Source organism: Rhagoletis zephyria, unplaced genomic scaffold (genome assembly GCF_001687245.7).
Source record: "Rhagoletis zephyria isolate East Lansing unplaced genomic scaffold, Rhagoletis_zephyria_1.1 Rzeph_scaffold_02668, whole genome shotgun sequence".
NCBI classification, from domain to species: domain Eukaryota; kingdom Metazoa; phylum Arthropoda; class Insecta; order Diptera; family Tephritidae; genus Rhagoletis; species Rhagoletis zephyria.
Genome location: NW_016159752.1, coordinates 34,890 through 58,582, shown reverse-complemented (window position 1 = coordinate 58,582; position 23,693 = coordinate 34,890). Strand labels below are relative to the sequence as shown.

General features: G+C 38.7%; 1 protein-coding gene across 1 annotated transcript in view; it reads right to left on the bottom strand.

Moving 5' to 3' along the window:
- Nucleotides 1–23,693, bottom strand: part of Indy (tricarboxylate transporter protein I'm not dead yet) — a 44,294-nt gene that overhangs the window by 4,334 nt on the left and 16,267 nt on the right. The window contains exons 7-12 of the mRNA XM_017622014.1: nt 5,658–5,783; nt 5,271–5,603; nt 5,111–5,205; nt 4,941–5,027; nt 4,689–4,882; nt 4,487–4,624 (exon numbers count right to left, since the gene is read on the bottom strand). Of these exons, the coding sequence (XP_017477503.1) occupies nt 4,487–4,624; nt 4,689–4,882; nt 4,941–5,027; nt 5,111–5,205; nt 5,271–5,603; nt 5,658–5,783 (973 nt within the window). The remainder of the gene's footprint in view (nt 1–4,486; nt 4,625–4,688; nt 4,883–4,940; nt 5,028–5,110; nt 5,206–5,270; nt 5,604–5,657; nt 5,784–23,693) is intronic.

Sequence of the window (23,693 nt, the reverse complement as noted above, 5' to 3'; positions counted from 1 at the left end):
TTAATAAATTGTTAATGGATATCGCCATTTTCTGTCAAAAATAGTTTTTTCTCTTAAAATAATAACCTATTGATGAGGGATATATTTAAAAAACGCAATATGCATATTTTGCATTTAGTATGAAAACAAAATTGCAGTTAAAAAAAATACTTACATCATTAACTAAAAAATAAATTTAACATAAGCACATTGGGGGAAATGCTAAGCTACAAAACAGTGCATTAATTCACGCTACTTCTAGACATATATTCGGAAAATCTTTGACATAATAAGAAGGTTGAAATCAGTCAAAATCTGGCCAGAGGTGTAATTTTTAAGTGCCTTTGAAAAGTAAATACTAAAAGTATTTTTAAACACGTAAGAAAAATATAATTTATGAAGGAATCGTCAAAATGTGTATATAGAATTTTAAATCAAAGAAAAGGGGCAAAAGTCGCATGATTTTTTTTTTTTTAAGTTTGAAAATAAGCTTATTTTTCAAAAGTCGGTGTCAGGGGGCATCGATCTTCAAAAAGTGTCAATTTGACACTAGTCGCACAACGGTAATACTGTATAGTATATCATGCCAGCTTTTTGGGTAATCTACCGGAATAGCTCACCTCATGATTCAATAATACAAGGTTCGATAAACTGACAGTTGTCTCTTTCGCACCGCTCCCTTAGCAGCGGCACCGTGTTGCTTCTTTGCAAATTTGCTTGGAAAAAGTGTAGCACTGGTGTGAAATAGAAGTATAAGCTTTTGTTCAATATGCTTATTTGTATATGCATATGAAGCTTATTTAACTGATAAAAACATAAATTGTTTTTAAATCGGATGTTTACACCAATCTTATAGTAGTTTTATTTTAATTTTGAGTCTTTTTGCAGTTTTACACAGCTAAATAGCACATAAATTACGTAATTCACGTAGCTATATCAATATTACGTTCAATATTTCGTTTAAAATGCCAGATTTCCGCAAATACATTGGAATTTACAAAGGGAATTTCACTACTAATTGCGTACTTTTCTACTACCATTTTCGCACCAAGAGATTTCATTCTTCCCCTTTCTCCGTCCTTCGTAAATGCAACCTTTTGTAAGGGAGTGTCAAACCGCGGCTGTCAATAATTATCTAACCTTGTATTATTGAATCATGAGCTCACCTCTTTATTGTGTACTGCACTGACGTATTTACATTTCATTTTTAAGTATAGATATATTCACATTAGGGCACCTTCCAAAGGTTTTTCCCTTGTCGAAAATGGTGCTGGCTCCAAACTTTACATTTCTAAGTATAAATTTAGAGGATCCTCATGAAATGTCTATATTTTACTTAAGAAGTATTTTGCATCTATGTACATTAGGATGTCCATAGAAAATACTTTTTTTTTGGAGATTTCAAGACCCTACCCCCTAATTTTATTCGCTTTTATGAGAAATATTATTGCCTATTTTAATAGATTTTTTAAAGGTCGCGACCTGTCGATTTAGGTCAGAAAATAGGATTTTGTAGATTTATGAGTTTTTGAATGACTATTTTTGATTCGATTTCAAAGGTCGAATATAATCTGAGAAGAATATTAAAATGGTGTATAATAATCTATTGTCGGACTTGGTTTGTTCGGATTTTTTATAGGGTAAATTTAAAAAAAAAACATATTTCTTTTATTTTTTTATATTTTTACCATCGATATTTTCCACAATTTCAAAATATGTGGTACTATGCAAAATTAAACATATTTTTAAATAAACTGATAGCTCACTTGTTGCAATCGCATACAAATTCACGAAGTTATGCGACTTTCCATAAATACGGCCTTGAATTTATATGTGTTTATGGCCAGGAATTTCAGATTTTTTGAACAGCGTGACTAAGAATTCATCAATATTTATTAAATATTGATAAATACAATCACTCTTTAGCAAAAAAGTGGGTTTTCAAGAAATTTTAGAAAAATGGGGGGTGGCACCGCCCATTTATTTCATATATGTGTATCTCAAAAACTACTTGACCGATCTCAACTAAATTTGGTGAACACATTTCGCTGAGGCTTCTTAAGCGCCATATTGTAAATGTTTGAAATCGGCCAAAAACCACGGGCTCCACCAACGTAATGGTAATTTCAGAAAACTTAAAGCTAGCTATATTTTAGGAGTAGGTTTTGTCTGATATCAAAAATATTCAAGACGGTACTTAAGGAGGCATATTTAAGAAAAGTCGCCTAAATACGATGATTTATTTATTTATTTTTTATTTATNCTCATTTTCAAAGTGATTGATTTGTCTTAATTGTAAGCTATAGAAACCGTTTGAATGCGATTGCAATAAGTGAGCTATCAGTTGATTTGAAACTAGATGTAATTTTAGATAGTAATCCATATTTTGAAATTGTAGAAATTGTCGATGGTCAAAATTTAAAAATTTAAGAGAAATATGGGTATTTTTTTAATTTACGCGATAAAAATCCCAACAAGCCTAGTCCGACAATAGATTATTATATACCATTTTAAAGGCCTACCTATATATTCTCTTCTCGATCTTTGAAATCGAGTCGAAAATAGTCATTTAAAAACTCGTAAATCTACAAAATCCTATTTTCTGACCTAAATCGACAGATCCCGACCTCTAAATGACCTTCAAAAAATATACAAAATAGACAATAATATTCCTCATAAAAACGATTAAAATTAGGTGGTAGGGTTTAGAAATGTAAAAAAAAAAATTTCGATGGGCACCCTAATGTACATATATTAACTAATTTAATAGATAGTGCGAAATATTGGTTTTTTAGTGCCATAAACGGCTTTTTTGGCGGCATGAACGCCTTTATTAAAGCAAATTTTTGGTTGCTCTAGAAGTAATCACCCACCTATTCCGTTGTAATGAAGGTAGAATTTTCCTACTATTGGACCAAATATGTCTTCTTTACCCACCCTGTCAACGCTCATACGCTTCTTCTAGACGCTCGAATAACTGCTCTTTAGTCGCATCGTCCTTCTACGTGTGCGAAAATTAGGCATATGTTGTTAAATTTAGCTTTGATACAGATCGTTGCACTGGGGTGGGGGAACCTGGAGACAAGGTGTCGGAGTCTCCGCCCAACCACGAATCGCACACCTAATTTGTCTGCCGTCTCATGGCAGTTGTAGTAGATGTCAGGTTCTGAAATTTTTTGCAGCCATGTCCCACAGTATGTGTTAACAAGAAAATTGATGTAGAGAAACAGATACTTCGTTTTGGGATGGGAAAAGATAAAAATTTGTATCTAGTACCTACACTAGGTTTTAGATGTTCGTATCTCCGAAAATCTTGCAGCTATCAACAAATAGACCTAGTTAAAAGGTGCGTCTGAACACAGTATATCCCAATTTATAAAAATCGGATTTTCCGAGAAAATGTTGGATACTGTGTTTTGGAATGGAGCAGCCGAGCTGTAGTAGATATCAGATTCTGAAATTTTTTGCAGCCATGTCCCGTACATTTTCTGAACTGCGGTGATGTCAGCCTGGTATTTTTTTATTACATCCAGCAGTTGGATAGATGCACCTTCTCTATATAGGGTGCGGACATTGCAGGTGCATATCCGTCAATAGTAGTCCTTTTTCCGTGTATGAGGGTCGTCGAAGTTGAGGGGGGAGGAGGGAGTAGTAATGCGAGGCTTTTCTGGTCTCTTCATTGGTAGTGGTTTTTAGGTGACCGGCCCGAATCCCAGCCCACAACCCATTGCTGGAATGGTTGATTTAACCCTACCTTTGCGCAAAAGATACTGCAGAGTCTGGTACCTCAATTTGAGGTCAATGTTCAGTTTTGAAGAGAAAAATCTGATCCAAACCTAGCTCCTATTAAAAAAATGAACGAGAGCTTGAAGAAGATTAAAGTCTGAGCTTTCTGGATAGTATTGTCTCTTTTTGCTGGAATGATTGATTTAACCCTAACTTTGCGCAAAAGATACTGCAGAGTCTGGAACCTAAATTTGAGGTTAATGTTCGGTTTTGAAGAGAAAAATCTGCTCCAAACCTAGCTCCTATTAAAAAAATTAACGAGAGGTTGAAGAAGATTAAAATCTGAGCTTTCTGGATAGTATTGTCTCTTTATTTTTTGTACAAAATAAGTGGTGTAGTGGTAAGCAGTGCGCGCTTCCACTCCGCAGCACCTGGGTTCAAACCCTGGTCAAAGCAACATCGCAAAAAATATAGAAAAAGGTTTTTTATTAACAGCGGTCGTCCCTCGGCAGGCAATGGCAAACCTCCGAGTATATTCCTGCCATGAAAAACAGCTTCTCATAAAAATACAATCGCCGTTCGGAGTCGGCGTAAAACTGTAGGTACCTCCGCTTTGGTTGACAACATTAAGGCGCACGCCACAAATCGGAGGAGAAGCTCGGCCAAACACTAACATATGTGTAAGCGCCAAGATATTACTATTATTATTAAAGAAATATAAATATGTAAATATGTACATATGTACATAATTTTATTTACTATTAGATATTTTAAAACTTACCATATCTTTTGATCTTATATTGGCATAACCAGCCACCAAGGCATTGGGCGGTGTACTCACTGGCAGATGGAATGCCATGCTGCATGCAAGTCCCGCTGGCAAAATTAAGTATAGTGGATGAACTTGTATAGCTACCGACTAGAAATGTAAAATATTTTATTCTGTTATGAATTCTATAACTTTCGCCAAGGAAGTCTTTTACCATTTCAGCCAAAACAGGAATAATTATGTTCGCAATGGCTACGTTAGAGCTGAATGCCGTTAAGAATACGGCGACAAGAATCACTACCAATAGTAAAACGGGGTGTGGCAAATTCTTTAACACAACCAAAGCATTTCCAATCAATGAAGCCATGCCACTTACTTTGCTACCCTCGGCCAGTGCAAAGCCTCCACCTATTTTATTATACAAAAAAACAATTAAAATTTTATGTTCATATGTAATGAAACTTACCAAGCAGGAAGACGAGACCCCATGGTACTTTTGACTGGATGAATTTCCAAGTCACCAAAGATGGTGTAGGACCAGTAGTTAGGGGACCTTTTCAAATTCAAAAATATGGAGATGTATTAAATTCTATGATGTGTCAGTTTAATTTGTGCAAGGGGCTCCATTTAACTCACGTTTGCATAGACAGTAGCGCAAGAATGCGTAATTTGCTGGCAGAACAAAACACATGACAACTACAAATATAGTGGGCATAGAATTACGAATATCTCTAAAAAGGCAGTAAAAAATATTGATTGGAGTGGTGAAAGTTTTGAAAGTAGTAAACCCATTTACTTTGCGTTGAGCCAGTCCGCCCAGCCAGGGAAAATGCCAGGTTTACGAGTGAAGTACATCATAACCATGAATATGAAAAGTATCATAACTTGTATTTCGTGGGCTTTCATTGGTCCCAATTCCTTGTAGCGTTGATCAATTACCTTTTTAGCAACTTCAGCCCCGTTTTGACCTAGCCTTACTTCTTCTGCTTCTTTGCTCTTTGGTCGGAACAAACCCATGAAATGCCATTGCAACCAAATAAATGTAAGCCCCGTATATACCAACATTGAAGGTACAGAGTAAAACATGAAAGTGGGGAAATCCATTTGTTCTGTAGATTGTGGAAAACGACTGTAAAAAAATATTTTGAGTACCAACAAGCATTTCAGAGAATCCAATACTTACCCATCATAGATGCCTTTGAAGGTTAAATTAGTCGCTGTGCCTATTATTGTACCACAACCGCCCATGGAGGAAGCATAAGCAATGCCCAGGAAATAGCACAAAGTCATCTTTGATGGATATGGCGGTCTAAAAGTTTAAAGTTCAAAATTAAGTTTTTATTATTTGCGTCTACTGAGAGATCATATCATTGCATATACATCTCGTTAGTTTCCAGTCAAAATTAACAAAAAAATGTCAAGTACCTACATATGTTGTGTGACGATATTTGCGAATTGTACCTTAAAAGATAGGAAGTTTGCCTTCCTTGCAACTTTACTTATTTCTGATTTGCTTGCACATGTACGTATGTGGTGTCCAAGAAGGACCCTGCCCAACTTGAGGAAAAGGTAGGTGGGGGATGAGTTCCCTGATAAGAAAAATTGTTCAGGTAAAAGTGTCACCGGTTTTTAATTTTTTATTTTTTTTAGATATCACAAAATAATGTCAGGAGTAGGTAATAATGTACCTTTGTACTTTGGAAGCATTTCACAGAAAAATTTACTATGCATAGCCTTGTTTGTACCCGATTTATTTTAATTTAAAAAAATATCCATATATCAAAAATGGTTTACAAAAAATGAGGTGTCAAATGAATGTGTCTATATGTGCAATAACGTATTATTTTTTTCGTATAATTGCCACCTATAGCCGCTCAAAGAACCTTTGGATATCAAATTTCATAAAAATCTTAAATTTTTTTTAAAAGTCCATCCGCCATATTGTATCCACCATCTTGAATTTTAAGAACTGCCTTCCGATTCGTAGAAAACCTGGGGGTATGCAACGCCGTTAAAAAAATTCAGCAGAAGCTGCGGAAAATAGAAGCGATAAGGCGGGAAGTCAAACGACAGCAAGAAGAGAGCATAGGCAACAGCAGCGGTGACTTAATCGCTTTTTCCCGTGCGGCAATGCATGACGGCGGTCCCACGGGGAGGGAAGACACAAAGAAGCAAGTACTAGTTTCACTGGGCCAATTCTTATGGTTAAGAAATTTAAGCGGGGCGTCGTAGGATCTCTTCTATGAGCACTTGGTGTGTACATACGAGCGCTGCCCCACACGATATAAAAATCTTCCTTGGCGATTTCAATGCCAAGGTGGGCAAGGAAGGGATCTTTGACTTCACTGTCAGAAAATTTAGCCTCCACAACGAAACGTCAGATAACATACTGAGGCTGCTCGACTTCGCTGGGGCCCGAAACAATATATAGTACTAGGTTCCAGCTTAAAAAGATCCATCAAGTTAGATGGTTATCTCTAGATCGAAAATAGAGAGACAAAATCGACCATGTTGTGATAGACGGAAGGCATGCTTCCAGTGTTTTAGACGTATGTACACTCCGAGGGACAAACACCGACTCGGGCTACTATCTTGTTGCAGCAAAGATACGCACCCGCCTCTGTGCAGTATAAAATATGCATTCACAACAGATGGCTACTTGACTCTCACACCTGCTCTCTGAGAGCACTCTTCAACAAACCGACATACGCGAGCTGAGGAACCACATTTCCCGCTCACGAAGTACCGCCACCGGTACAGCAAGCCCGAAAGAATAACTGGCACGATGAGGAATGTCAAAAAGCTGTAGAGCAAAAAGGTGCCGCCTACAGGGTCACGCTGCGATCGGGCGCAACGTGAGCAAAGTGGGACTGTTATAGGGAAAGGGAACTGAAGAAGGAAGCGATAAGCATTTGCCGCAATTAAAACAGAGAGGCCGAAATACGTGAGTGCGAAGAGCTTAAGATGCTGGCCGACAGGAAAAACGCCCGAACATTTTATCAGAGAGTTAGGCGACTTACGGAAGGTTCAATACCATGGCGAACTCCTATAAGAACAACCATGGAGACCTACTGACCGATGTCCAGAACGTACTTAAATTAGGGAGCGAAAACAACAAATCTGCTCGAGCTGATAACCTGCCAGCCGAGCTGTTCAAGTACAGCCGCGAAGAGCTTATATGGTGCATGCATCAACTCTTATGCAGAATATGGTCTGATGAACGCATGCTCGACGACTGGAATTTAAGTGTGCTCTGCCCAATCCACAAGAAAGGCGATCCCGCCATACGCGCCAACTACCGCTAGATCAGACTTCTAAGCATAGGTTATAAGGTATTATCAGTGTGGCTTTAGACCTGGCAAATCCACCATAGACCATAGATGTTCTTGTGACATTTTTTAATATTGAGAAATAGTAGTAGTAGTAGTAGATTTTCCAGAGACAAAACCATGCTGATTTGGACAAACAAGTTGCTTAATGTTGAAAAATAGTTTTTCTTTTATAACACTCTCAAATAGTTTCGAAACATTTGACAGCTTCGAGATTGGCCTATAATTACAGACATCGCTTTTATTACCGTTTTTGAAAACCGGAGTAACCGGAGTAACCGCAGTAAGTTTACATGCGTCAGAAAAGACTCTTGAGGCAAGTGACTTGTAAATAATTTTTAATGGTGTCACCAGAGAAAGGCAATTTTTCAATAGCACCACGGATAAGCCATCTATGTCAGTCTGCATTGAGGGCTTCAGGCTTACAATACCTTTAATAATGTAAACGTCAGACAGAACTAATGACCCTAGATTGAAATTAGAATAAACACTGTACAAATCCTGAGTAAGTATATCTGAGAGGCCATCGTTAGAAAAATCATCATCAGTGACGAGGTTCGATGAGAAATAATTAGCGAAGAGGTTTGCAGCCTCTAAAATATTACTATCCTTGAAACCATTACAGAAAACCGAAGTGGGAACCGTAGATAAATTTTTTCTAGACTTAACCAATTGCCAGACACTTTTTGGATTATTTTAAATTTTAACTTCGAAGCTATTGATATACTCCCTGTAGCGAGATTTGTTCAAATCAAAGTATTCCTGCTCATTAGTTGACTGGAATGTTTTGAAAATCTTATTCCTCAAGTTCTTTAAACGTTTTAGTTTCTTCGAATACCAAGGAAACTTATGAGACAATTTAGCATGAACTGGAATGTGTTTTTTACAAATATTAAACACCGTACTTTTAAACTGGTGAAAACAACTAGCAATACCACCATCACCAAGAGCATCATCCCAAAGGATGTTAAGAAATGCGTTATCGATGGCATCGAAATTAAAAGAGTTATAATTAAATGCAATTTCTTGATGTTTATGATTAACCTCAAAATACTCAAAAAATACAATGTGAAGCAGCAAAGTGTGATGATATAAGGTAGATGAAGAGAGCGATGAAGCGGCGACCTGAACATTAAACTTAATATTACTACTTACAAATATAAGATCTAAGTAGCGGTTGAAATCATTGTGAATCCTTCACTTCCTAAGAAATTATCAATAATATAAGAATCTATGACTTAACTTATATTAGAAGGAGTTAAAAATAAATAGATAGAGAGGGAAAGCGAATGGGCTTGGTGGTGAACAAAGACAAAACGAAGCGCACATCTTGGTGGAGTGAGAACCTTACAGCGCTACGGAAGCAAGTAATAAAATCCTTCAACAAATGCTACAGGAATAATGTATGGGACCTATACAGAGAGAACCTAAAGAAATACCAAAAAGCGATGCGGGACGCCAAGGAGGCGTCCTGGGGGGAATTATGCGAATCCATCGAGGATACCAACAAATCTGCAAGATTAAGCAAAGTCCTTGCCAAAGGGAACAGCATACATATATAAAAAGGTCAGATGGTTCATGGACCGAGTCGGCTGGGGAGTCGATGAATATCCTTCTGAATACACATTTTCCAGGGTTCAAAATCGATGTAGTCGAAACCGATGCCCCAGACCATATACCAACCCTCTTCGAGGACTTCTTAGAGGAGCTACTGGAGAGGAAAAAGATAAAATTTGCTATCACCCTTTAAATCTCCGGGTATGGACGGAATACTACCAGTCATGCTTCAGAAAGCTTCTGAGATGGTCATTCCAGTCATAGATATAATTTCTAGAGGTTGCTTAATACTGAACCACTTTCCGTTAAGCTGGAAGAAGATTAAAGTAATTTTTAATCCTAAAGCGGGCGAACGGGGCCATGATAATGCTAAAGATTTCCGACCAAAACGCCTAATGACCTTTGTGTTCAAGACGTTCGAGAGGCTGTTGGATCTGTATATAGGACAATACGTCCAATTTATCATGCTCTCAACATGCGTACTTGAAAGGGAAGTCAACAGAGACTGCCCTACATGTAGTGGTACGTACAATTGAGTGTTCGCTCTACTATAAACAATTTACAATGGCATCCTTTATAGACACCAAGGGGGCTTTTAATAATGTTAGTGTAGATTCCATCCATGAGGCACTTATGGAAACAGGGATTGAACACTGTATCCGGGCTTGGATAGTGTTTCTGCTAAGGAGCAGAGTAATGCATGCCGAACTGGGGTACCAAAGCAGGGCCCAATATGCAGTGAGAGGCACCCCACAGAGAGGGGTGCTATCGCCGTTACTATGGCTCCTGGTCTCAAACAAACTACTGGTATAGTTGTACTCTCAGAGAATCAAAGCGGGTGACATACGCCGACGATGAAGCGATACTGGTATCGGGTCAGTTTTCTTCGGTCATAAGTGAAATTATGGAAAGGACTCTAAAGATAGTAGATCCCTGGGCCATAAGTTGTTCTCTTAGCGTAAACCCTGAGAAAGCTAACCTCATTCTTTTCACAAATAAAACACAATTACCTAAACGAAACTACGTCTGTAAAACAAGGTGAAATACCTTGGAGTTATTCTGGATTCCAAACTTAACTGGAAACCAAAAATTGCTAGGAAGGCCACGGTGGCTCTCTATGTAGCCAATATAATGTTGGGCAACAGATAGAAACCAAGAAGATAGTCCGACCCATAATCTCTTACGGGGCGCTGGTCTGGTGGTCAGCCCTTACTAAGGACTACGTAGTTAAAAAGCTAGGCGGAATCCAGCAGCTAGCTTAACAGGTGCAATGAGATCCTGTCCGAAGGAAGTTTTCGCGAAAATTCCCAAGCCGCAGTGACTGGAATCAGGAAAATTTCGGTTTCTTGCAGGGCTTAACTGTCTTTACGGATGGGTCAAAGATGGAATGCGGAGTTGGTGCAGGGTGCCTACCAGACTATACAAGCGTTTTCCAGGCCGAAACGGTTGCTATTAAGGAGGCAGTAACGTACATCAAAAAGATTGTACCCGCGAGATTGCAGATGAACATCCTCTCGGATAGCCAAGTGGCTATTCAGGCGCTTTCTTCTATTTCTGTTAGATATCAGCTAGTGGATGAATGTTGGATAGAACTGGCCTATATTTCTGATCAATACGAAATTATCCCATAAGGGTCCCGGGACATAGGGGCATCTACGGAAACGACGGAGCGGACGTACTAGCAACGACCGGCTCCGCACTGAACGTCTCCCACGCGGTGGACATGGGCGCCTCGCTAAGGGAGATTAAGACAAAAATTACCGAAATTTATCATTCGAAGGCAAGCAAGAGGTGGAACTGCACAGGATCTTACAGGATTGCTCGGCAGTTCTGGGTTTCCTACGACTCATTAAAAACCAAAGCTCTCTTAGGAACGAGCAAAACAGATACCTTTAAAGTTACTGCAGTGTGTAGAGGGCACTGGCCTTTTGGGGTGCATTCTGAAAGGATAGGACTGCCCTTCAATAGGTTCTGTCGCAGCTGCGATACTTCGATACTTGCCGTGCGAGTGTTCAGCCCTCGCTAGGAAGGGGCTAAAGAAACTAGGCAAACCATTCCTGCAAAATATTTCAGAGTGCCGCTGCCTCTCTCTATGACGTACTTATGGAAATGTACTAAGGCCTCCAAATGGCTGTAGGTTGCACGAGTTGTGGAATAAAAATGGAAAACTTGCTAATTGCTTGTCACCAGGGTGACAATCCACTTAAACCAACCAATCAACCATCTCCTGCCACCACGCAAACAGTCAGAGTATAGGCGGACCGACGTTACTGTTGACAGTTACAAGTTTGAAAAAGTATATGACTTCGTATATTGGGGCACCTGCAATGCAATGTCTGTCACCAGGGTGACAATCCACTTAAACTAATCAACCAACCGTCTCCTGCCATCACGCTAACAGTCAGAGCATAGGCGTCTTGGGACCCACGTCACTCTTGACAGTTACAAGTTTGAAAAAGTATATGACTTCGTTTATTTGGGAACCAGCATTAAAACCAATAACAACGTCAGCCTTAAAATCCAACGGAGGATCACTCTTGCCTACAAGTGCTACTTTTGAGTGAGTAGCCAATTGAGAAATAAAGTCCTCTCTCGTCGTACAAAAATCTCACTCTATAAGTCATTCATCATGCCTGTGATGGTTTATAGTGCGGAGGCATGGACAATGACAACACCTGATGAAGCGACTCTTGGAGTTTTTGAGAGAAAGACTCTGCGAAATATTTACGGGCCTTTACACGTTGGCGATGCAGAATACCCCAGACGACTTAACGATGAGCTGAATGAGCTTTACAACGATATAGACATTGTGCAGCGAATTAAAATACAGTGGCTCCGCTGGCTTGGCCATGTCACTCGAATGGACAGAAACGCTCCTGCTCTGAAAGAAACGCGGGCCGCCATGGTGGTAACAGGGGAAGAGGAAGGCCCTCTCTGCGTTGGAAAGACCAAGTGGAGAAGGACTTGGCTTCATTTAGCATTTCCAATAGGCGTCAGTTGGCACAGAAGACTGGCGTGCTATTCCGGATTCGGCCAAAATCGCTTAGGCGGTTACAGCGCCAATAAAGAAGAAGGATTTTAGAAGAAATACGGCGATTTATTTGTGTGCATCAATATTTCATCATGTATGAAAGATGTATGCAACGGTTTTTTAGCAAAAAAATTGTTTTTTGTAAAATTTTTGGGAAATGGGCGTGGCACCGCCCACTTATATCATATATCTTCGTTTAAAGTACAAAACCGCGTAACTGACATTGGCTGCCAAAAATTGGATTTGCTCACACAAGCTCTTGGCTCAATACTTATCCATTCGTCATGAAATATACTAGCCAGAAATTTGATTGCTTTATAAAAAAGAGAACCATTTTGAAATATGAGTGTTTTTACGCTCTAGAAACGAATTTCTACAACTTCACATACGCGATTTTGCATTTTGCTGATACGCGGTTTTGCATTTTTGTTGATACGCGGTTTTGCACTTTAAACGACGATATGTATGTGTATCTCAAAAACCACTTCACCGATCTTGCCCAAATTTGATATACACATTGTGCTTCACCTCTTTATGCGCCGTCTAGAAAATTTTTAAAATCCGACAAAACCTACTCCCCCTAAAATATAGCTAGCTTCGATTTTTTTTTAAATACTGTTATGTGGGAGGAGCGCGTGGCTTTTGGTCGATTTCAAAAATTTTCTAGACGGTGTTTAAGGAGGCTAAGAAAAAAAATATGTATATCAAATCCGGCCCACTTCGGAGAAGTAGTTTTTGAGATCAAGCATACATGTTGCAGCCCTACAAATCACCCTATATGAATTCGCCTAAGGTAATAGATTATATCTAAGAATTTACGATATTGATTCAACCCTGTTGTATTGGCGAAAGCAGCTAACTTTAAGTCTTGTAGTGAAAATAAAATTTGCGGCATTATTGCGCGTCACTTAAAACGGAACAGTCGAGTTATTATTAAATTTACCCGGAGGTCCCATACTGCGGCTGAAGTACACCCACATATTCGGGGAGACCAAGGAGCGGCTCCGGAGCACTAAAGTTTCGTACAAACGCGTACGTCAAAGTACCCCACAGACGGGGACGCTGTATCACAGCGGCCCGTAGCAGCGTACAGGGGAGCGCTAGGGCTCCATGCTATGCAGGCGTTGGCCGGCATCAGCGCCGGCGGAGCACCAAGGCTCCGCGTGAAGCAGGCAGCAGCACTGCCCCCGATGTGGGATAGCCCGCATCACATGGCGACCGTGACCCATGCGGTCAAAATGGCGGCCCTACGTCAAAAAAGTGCAAATATAATAAACAAAATTTGGCTATAAAGGAAAAAAACAACAGAATGTGACAACATTAATAAATTAATCCACAAGAAAAAAATGAGCTAAATTTTATTTTTGCAAAACTTTTCTTACAAATATGTTTCGGTGGTGGTAACAGATCTATATATACAAAAAAAAATTACAAAAAAACACAAAAAAAACAGTTTTCCGAAAAACTTGAAAGTTAACCACGCGTACATATATATCTACATATGTATATGTACATAAATGTGTGATGAAAAACTTAGAAGAAAATGAAAATGAATTCTACGCATTGTAACAAAACTTATTATAAAAAGCGGTGGTGGCGGTAACAAACAACCAAAAAAAAAAATCAAAAAAAAATTTAAAAATACAAAAAAAAAACGGTTGTACCAAAGCATCGTACAGTTTCATAAGTAAAAACACTATCAGCTGATTGCCAAAAAATGCCTACAGCTGAGATCACCTGTTTTTTGGCTGTGCTCTTGTCTTTTACAATTTCTTTCATTTCTATTACAATTTCTTTTATTTCTATTACAATTTATTCAAAATACACTTACACACTGAAACCAAAAACACCAATACACTAACCAAAAATACACCTACAGCCTGCCAAACACACACCTACAGCCTGCCAGGCAAAACGGTAAGAAGAAGAGTTACTTTACTTATGGAACTGTACGATGTACCAAAGTTTCAAAACGATATAAAAAAAAGAAAAAAAGCAAAAAGATACGGTAGTACCAAAGTTTAAAAGAAAATTTACAAAACTAAAACGTCGAAAATAAAAGTGGCAAGTGGCAAAAAAAAACAAAGAAATAAGTGTGTGCAGTGGTTGTTGGTATACACTTTTTTTTAAATAAAATAAAAATACAGTGGCTGGTGGTACAAAACGTTAAAACTTTAGGTGGAAAAGTAGAAAAACTAAAACTAGTGTGTGTGTAAAAGTGGACAAAAAACACACGAATCAATGCGGATTTTGCAGTGACTGTACCCCCTAAATATGCGAAGCCACTGAACAATAACCCCGTTACCTAACGGCGTACAAAACCACGCCACTTAACTGTAACTCCACCGCCACTTAACTGTAACTCCGTTACAGCGGCATATAACCATGATGCAATAATACAGGTGTTATCAGTTGGCAACTTCTCGCTCTAATTCCGCCATATTGATTGCCTTAGGTAAGACAGTGTTACTTCTTTAACAATTCTTTGCCTAATAATATAGTTGAATATTTTTTTATTTTTTCTCAGGTATTTTATCTTATCTTATTTCATTTCATTACGAATATACTATAAAAAAGCAAATTTTGTTTAGGAAAAATGTGAAATTTTATATTTTTCCCCCAAATGGAGCTTAATTTCTTCCGTTTTTCTTCTCGTTCTACTGAGCTAAGGCAGTGTCAAATCGAGCTGTCACAATTGATATCACCTTGTATTATTGCATCATGGCATATAACACCACGCCACCTAACGCCACACACATACATACATATCGCTGAGCAGGGTGCGATAGCAGCGTGAAACGAGCAACAACAGCTACAACTAGGACAACACATCTGTACATGGCAACGGTATGCAGGAAGGTGACTTCGTGGGACCTGATGGTATGAGCATACATACATACATATATTCGTTACACTTAAGTGTACATTTTTTTATTCAATATAATTGTTCACTAATGCTAATACTTTAAAACAAAAAATGTTTATCCTTATACTTATGTACATACTAATACTCAAGTTACATAATTAAAATTGTCAATATATACTTTCTCATATAAATAAACCGTTTTTCGTTTTATTATTTATTATTTTTTATTTATTCGTTACAACGCTGCCGTTGGGTCAGCTATGAGTCTAAATTAGAACTAACTCCCTACTTAACTTTTAGCTAACACCTAACCTACAGCGCAGCGCGATGCTGCTGCCGCGCAGCCGGCGAATAGTGGCTGTGACAGAATTGTAACTCCGGCGTTGCTCATATGTTGTAATTTCTTGTTTGTGCTGACGCTGTTAAATAAGATGACGATTGACTGCGGTGTTCCGAGAATAGTGGCGCTAGTGATGTTGACATCACGCCGATGATGGTGCAGTGACTTCTAGCAATAGCAATAGATATTGCTTTGCTGATACAGCGACCCGTGCTAGCAACCGTGTGAACATTGATCTGGTCATATTTCTGCTGATTAGGCTGTTGGGCAATATGACGAACGGTTGCAATGTGGCTGAAGTGTGAATAACCCAAGCGAAGGTTGGGAAAAGCAACTATGGGAATTAATTTATGATAACTTATACATATGTACATATTTGTGTTGCTGTTTCTAATGGAATTTCTGAACTACAGTCGTGTGCAAATTGTTGGTATTAAACCAACTTTCCTTTTTTCAAGTGTTCTATAACATTAACTTTTTCAGACCTACATACATTTTTGAATACAACAAACATTTCACTTACATTTTTGAATTACACTAGCGTGTAAATAACGCCACGCAACTTTTCTTAAAATTAAATTACAATTTAAAATTTTTAATAAACAATGCCTTGCAAAGTAGTTAACGACAACTTTTCCAAAACATTTAATTCAAAATTTTGATATTATCAGACAAACATTTTTTTTCTGTGCTTCGCCGAGTGAGTGCTGGAAACTTTTTTCTTTGAAATTTTATATAAAATCAAACTAATCGATACATCTTTTTCTTATAAAACAGGCCGTGCTATCAGATTGCCACGTTTACACCTTTTTTTAAACAAAGATTAATGCCGATTGAATTCCAATTGTGAAAATTTTACTGTGGCTATAGTTGCGTACAAAATCCAACATCTTTTTGCCATAATTTAAATAAATCGACCTTTTTTTAACATTTATGCCGGGTTTGTCAAATGCCAGATTTTGACACTGCATTTAAAGATTTGCGTACTGATTTTGCAAAAGTTACAAAACGTGTGTTACAAAGTCGTCCTATCTCAACAAAAGAGGGCAAGCTAGAGGAATATAAAGAATCTTTAATAAAAAGTTATAACAACATTTTAATACTAGTAAATTCGCATTTTAAACAAAGGGTTAAGCCAAAGTCATTAATTGAAAGTTTATCGCGGTGTAGAGAAAAGCTACTTAAGTGTTTTTGTAAAATTGGTTGCAAAATAAAAGTACCAGAAGATTTTTACGAATTTATTACTGAAAACGTTTTGTATTCGGACGCAGATTCCGACGAAGAATTTGCTGACGCACGTTCAACTGGCACCCTTGAAGTTTATAATATTAAAAAGAGTCGTTCCTTGTCTTTTCTCGAAGATTTTTTGGGATTCAACGATCCTCCTTACGTAACCACTAGCTCACCAAATATTAATTATAAATTATAATTTCAAAATAACAACGCAAAAATGGCAACACCTGAGCAAAATAAATGATTTATAAGTTTATGCGCCTCGATTATAACGGAAAATTATAATGGTGACCCGCTATCACTTGCCTCTTTTATTGATAAAATTTTCCTTATTGAAGAATTGTCAGACGAAAACCTCACTACATCATTTATTGCATTTTTGAAATCCAAACTTGAAGGTAAAGCTCGCGAGTCCCTACCAACGCAAATAAGCTCAGTTAGCCAAATTAAAGAAGCGCAGTCTAGCAAAATAAAACCAGATAACTCGAAAGTTGTCGCTGGTAAAGTTGCAGCTTTGAAAGTGCATAACAACAATTATTCAGATTTTGCGAAACAGGTAGAGGAGCTCGTAGATGCTCTGGAGCGTTCACTTATTATTGAAGGGATGACACAAGCGAAAGCTCACGAGATGGCAGCCGAGCAAACAATAAATATTTGTAGGCTCAACAGCCGTTCAGATATGGTAAAGTCTATACTAGCAACGTCAACCTTCAGCGACTCGAAAGATGTTGTAGCGAAAATGATTGTGGAGCACGACAGTATAGTAAAAGAGCGGCAGGTGTTGGCTTTTAGGTCACGTCCCATACGAGCAACTAGTTTTCGAGGAGGTTATAGAGGCAGCAATAACTACAGATATCACAATACCAACTTCAGGTTTAACGGCAATTTAAATAGGCACAGCGGTAATACTAGCTATCGAAACAACAATCAGAATAGGAATAATAGTTTCAGTAATAGACGAAATAACTACAATAATAGAAACAACAGCCAGGCTTCAAGCAGTAGAAATAGCAATCATACGCGTTCAAATACACGAAATTCTGCCAATGTTCGGACTTTAAACGCCGAGGCCCCTCAGGCGCGAACACTGGGGGAGCTAGACTTGAACAATTAACGACTTTTACAAAGGAAAAATCCATTTACTGCCTAAATCTCAACTATTCCGATTTCATTGAAATAAATTGTAGTGATTCTCACAAACAATGCACTTTTTTAGTAGACTCTCAAGCAGACATTTCACTTATAAAATTTTCCAGCCTAACAAGCAAATCCGCAATAAACAGCAATAACATTATTAATATCACGGGCGTAACATCAGAAACGGTCCAAACCTTGGGCACAATAAATACAAATTTGGTAGTATCAGACATTTTCATTCCGCACACTCTTCACGTTGTAAATGACAGCTTTAACATTCCTTCGGACGGCATACTCGGAAAAGACTTTTTAAAAATAAACAAATGCATAATCAACTATGCAAACGATAGCATAACCATTGGTTTGGGGACAAAAAGGATGAGCGTTTAAATTTTGCACGGTACTACTACCGACAGCTTAGAAGTTCCACCTAGATGCGAAAAACCCTGTTTTTGTAGACGCTCAGGAAGTTTGTAGTGAAATGTATCGTTGACACGAAAACCCCGATACTAAAACTAATAAACACTACTGACGAAGTGAAATACGTAAGCAATTTCAATATGCAAACCGAAGATATAACAGACTTTAACGTTTATAAAATTAACGAAACCACATCTAATCCGAAACGCATAAAAGAACTAAAATCGCTTTTAGGAAAACAAGTACCCAATTATGCTAAAAATAAATTGCTTAATCTTTGCTCAAAATATTCCGACGTATTTGCCTTAAAATCCGACCTTATGACTCTGAACAACTTTTATGAACAAAAATTGAGACTGACAGACAAAACACCAGTTTACATAAAAAACTACAGATTGCCATATTCACAACGCGAAGAAATAAAAAACAAGTCGATTATTGCGAAACAATTTGATCGAGGAAAGCTGCTCCAACTATAACAGTCCTTTAATTTTAGTGCCTAAAAAAGATCCGACAGGCCAAAAATCGTACCGTATGTGCGTAGACTTTAGAGCAGTAAACAAAAAACTAATTGCAGACAAATTTCCGTTAGCACGTATAGACGACATTTCAGATAATCTTGGAAGAGCAAAATATTATTCGACTCTGGATCTGTATTCTGGTTTTCGCCAAATTCCATTACATAAAAATTCTAGAGATATTACATCTTTTAGCACTGATCGCGGATCTTTCCGTTGGAAGGTCTTGCCTTTTTGTCTTAATGTAGCACCTAACTCGTTTTTAAGAATGACGTCTATAGCATTTTCCGGTATTTCAACTAATCAAGCTTTTAAGTATGTCGACGATGTAATAGTTATTGGATGCAGTGAGGCACACCATTTCAAAAATCTAGAAAAAGTGTTCGAAACTTGCAGAAAGTTCAATTTGCGACGTAACCCAAATAAATGTAATTTTCTACGATCAGAGGTAACTTTCTTAGGACACAAGTGCTCAGCAAGAGGTTTACTGCCAGATGATACAAAAATAGAAGCCATTAAAAAGTACACAAAGCCATGCGATAAAGACGCAGTGCGAAGATTCGTGGCGTTTGCAAACTATTATAGAAGGTTTAAACCTGACTTTGCTTCTCTGGCAGCACACTTAAATCGTTTGAGCAGGAAAAATTTAGAATTTAAATGCGATAACTCCTGTGAGCAAGCTTTTGAAAAACTTAAATCTTCTTTAATGTCTTCTAAACTTTTACAGTATCCTGACTTTAGCAAAGAATTCATAATTACAGTCGACGCATCTAAAACCGGATGCGATGCAATTTTAAGCCAAAACTACAACGGCAACGACCTACCAATTTGTTTTGCTTCTAAGGCTTTCAATAAAGCAGAACAAAAAACGCAATTATCGAACTCGAACTTCTAGCAATATATTTCGCAATCAAGCAATTTCGACCATACGTTTATGGCACACACTTTACTGTAAAATCTGATCACCGACCATTGGTTTACCTTTTTAATATGAAAGATCCGTCGTCAAAACTCTCGCGAATAAGACTGGAACTTTCGGAATACAATTTTACAATACAATATACAAAAGGCAAAACAAACGTTGGTGCGGATGCACTATCACGAATCACAATTGACGAACTTAAAGACACAACAAAACATATTTTAGCAGTAAAAACTAGATCGATGACAAAACAAAACGTAGAAATGCAACCACAGTACGAAGAAAATCACACAAATAACTCCACGGTACAAGTTTACGACAAATTTTCTTACAATTTAAAAAAAAAAAATTCCACGGATAAAAACCAAAATTACTTACGATAAAAATGAAATTTGAAGTATTAAAATATACATATAAATGGAAAACTCTTTCTTTGAACAATTTTCGATTACAGACTTAAAAATTAGTGGAAACAAAGTTTTAAAATCTTTACAAATTATACTAACAGACCCTGTGGAAACAATAACTGAAGACGACAAGAAACTTAAACTCATGACAATTTACCATAACGACCCGATATCAGGCGGACATTGCGGAAACAAAAAACTCTATGCAAAATTACGTACAAAATACTATTGGGAAAAATATGACACGCGATATTGCTAAATTCGAAAAAAGCTGTGAGAAATGTTTATTAAATAAAGTAAAACCTAAAACTAAAGAAAATTTAGTACTAACCCCAAAGCCTTGCAAACCCTGAGTCCATTAATGGCAATAGGTTCGCAGTAACCATTATATGCGACTTAAGCAAATATTTAGTAACAATAGCCACACCGCATAAAAGTGCAAAACAATAGCTTCTGCAATTTTTGAAAGCTTTTTTTTTAACATACGGCATTATGAACACTCCGATTCCGAAAATCCGATTTGGGCACCGAATTTAAGAATGAAGTTTTTCCCGAATTAACCAAACTTTTAAAAATCCAGCACATTTCTCGACAGCACATCACCATGAAACCGTTGGTACTGTTGAACGAAACCACCGTGTCTTTAATGAATATTTACGCGCGTATTTAAATGAAACTTGGTCCGATTGGGACGTTTATTTGAAATACTTCACATTTTTGCACAACACTACAACAAGTTCTATATTTGATAACAAACTTTCACAATTTGAATTAGTATTCGGTAGAAAAGCAATTTTACCAACCGAATTACAAAACGTAAAAATTGATTCGATATACAACATTGATAATTATATTTATAATTATAATTATTCGAAAGAAATCAAATACAGAATGCAAAAATCACACGCGCTTGCAATAGAACTTATTAACAAACACAAAATTCGAAACCAAACGGTATATAACAAGACCACGCGTCCATTAATAGTTAATTTAAATGATACGGTCTTAGTTCAAAAGGCACCACGCGATAAACATACAAACATATATGAAGGTCCATACGTCATAACAAATATTGACGGAGTCAACGTAACAATTTTCGACAAAATCAGGAAAAAAGCAAAAACAGTAAACAAAAATAGAATCCATAAAATAAAATAAAACAAATTTTCTTATATATGTACATACGTATGTATAATTATTTTTAATTTTTCTTTTATTACAAAAAAATGTACAAAAAACACAACAATATTCTGAAATTTTTCCATAAAACTGTATATTAAGATTTTTTCACAAAAATATAAATTGGATTGTTAAACCAAAAAGCATTTTATGCATTGTTAAAATCAAACTTTAAAAATCTTTCAACAAATACTCGTTACTCTTACACCAGGGCAACACTTTTAGGGGGCACACTCACCACTTTTCCACCAGAAGGGCACTACAAAAAAGTATGGAACAATCTTTTTGTTAACGTTGAAGGGGGTTTTATTAAAATATAATTGGCGGGGAGAACACGTCTATTCGTCTCGATGATCGGCAAATTGTGTTTTGTTTCATGTTATGTTGTAACTCATGTGTGTGTGTATGTGTAAGTACAATTCATGTGTATATGTGTGTGTACGTGTATTATGTGTACGTGGGTGGAACGGGCCGTGGTGAGTAGGCGATTAGGAAGGGTTGCTGCTATTCCACGGAGCCATTCACGGTCGAAAACGGGGGAACGGCCGAACTCATTTAGCCATCCCGGCCCCGCTAGGCGAGTCTTCAGCCTAGTAGTTGCTGGAGTTGCTGCAGGGTCTCCACTACGTTGCTGATTCCGGTTGCACGGCGGGGACGTTGCGTAGGCTGGTGCCGGCGATGTGTGACAGCTGGAGCGCANAGTTGCTGGAGTTGCTGCAGGGTCTCCACTACGTTGCTGATTCCGGTTGCACGACGGGGATGTTGCGTAGGCTGGTGCCGGCGATGTGTGACCGCTGGAGCGCGATATCGAGCCCCAGGATGGTTCCAAGTGCGGTGGCCCTGCTGTACTGGTGGTCGCCGCGATCGTGCTGTACTGCTGTCGTGCGGCCTTCGCCGCCCATGGTTGTGTCTCGATCATCGGACGTCCGAACATGCGATGCAACAGCGTGTGATGCGGTCGGTCGCATACTTGGCACCTGTTGGGGGAGTCGCATTCTCTCGTTGCGTGCGATAGCGCCAAGCAATTTAGGCAGTACCCATGCGCTTGCGCGACTTGCTGGCGCTGCGGCGGCTGCATACTCCTAAATATGGAGCATAGGCGCAGCTTGTGTGGGCGCCTACATAGCGGGCATCGTACGCCTTGCATTTCTGATGGGCTCCTTTGTGGAAGCTCAGCACGGGGTGGTGCCGTCGGAGCGACGGCGGGACGAGGCGGGACATTGCGTGGCGCTGCGGCCGGGGCTGTTGCGGTACGTGGCGCAGCAGAACGCGGAGCTGCTACTGGCGGTGCTGCCGAGCGGGGCACGGTGATTGCCGAACGGAGAGTTGGAGTTGGTGCGGCTTCATGCATTTCCACGTCAATGTTTACCTACATTAGGGGAGAACGGACTTTAGTATAGCACAGGTGTAAGCAGTTATGAACATGATTGCTAGGCGTAAGCCCCTTGGTATGAGTTCGAGGGTCCGGATTTAGGCACTTTTGATACTCTCGGTTTTTGTTACGTTATTGCGGTTTGATGATTTTAGGTAATGGTATTCGCGCAATCGGTAGGAGAGGCGGTTGGAAGGAAACATAGCTTGACGAGCGGTCGAGTTAGTGTGCCGCTTTGTGTACGGAGATCAACTACGCGGACATGACCGTCGGAGCCATGATATATTTTCTCTATGCGGCCGAGCCGCCATTCCGTAGGGGGAAGATATTCGTCGTGAGCTAGGACACAGTCTCCAATCTTTGGCGCTTCTTGGNTAGGGGGAAGATATTCGTCGTCGCGCTTCTTGAGTGTTTTTCCATCGATATCTTTTATGGAGGTCTTTTAGGTATTCCTCCTTCCATCGACGGCTAAATTCGTGATGGAGAACTTTAATTCTTTCCCATCGATTTGTGAGGGATAGGGAGTGCGTTTCTGGCTCGGGTATGGCCAGAAGTGGAGCTCCTCTGAGAAAATGCCCAGGGGTGAGGGCTGTGAAATCGGAGGGATCTTGCGAGAGGGTATTGAGAGGACGTGAATTGAGAACGGCTTCAACTCGAGCTAATAGAGTGGTGAACTCTTCATATTTTCTTGAAATGCACTTTAAAGCTTTTTACGGCGGATTCCCAGAGTCCCCCAATGTGTGGAGCGCTAGGGGGAATAAATTGCCAATTAATTCCTTGGGGTGCATATTTCTTTATGATTTCAGGCGAGACTTCCTTAATAAATTGGATAAATTGCCTTTCAGTGGCCCTTTGGGCTCCGACGAATGTTTTGCCATTGTGGCTGATTATTTTTGAGGGAAATCCAC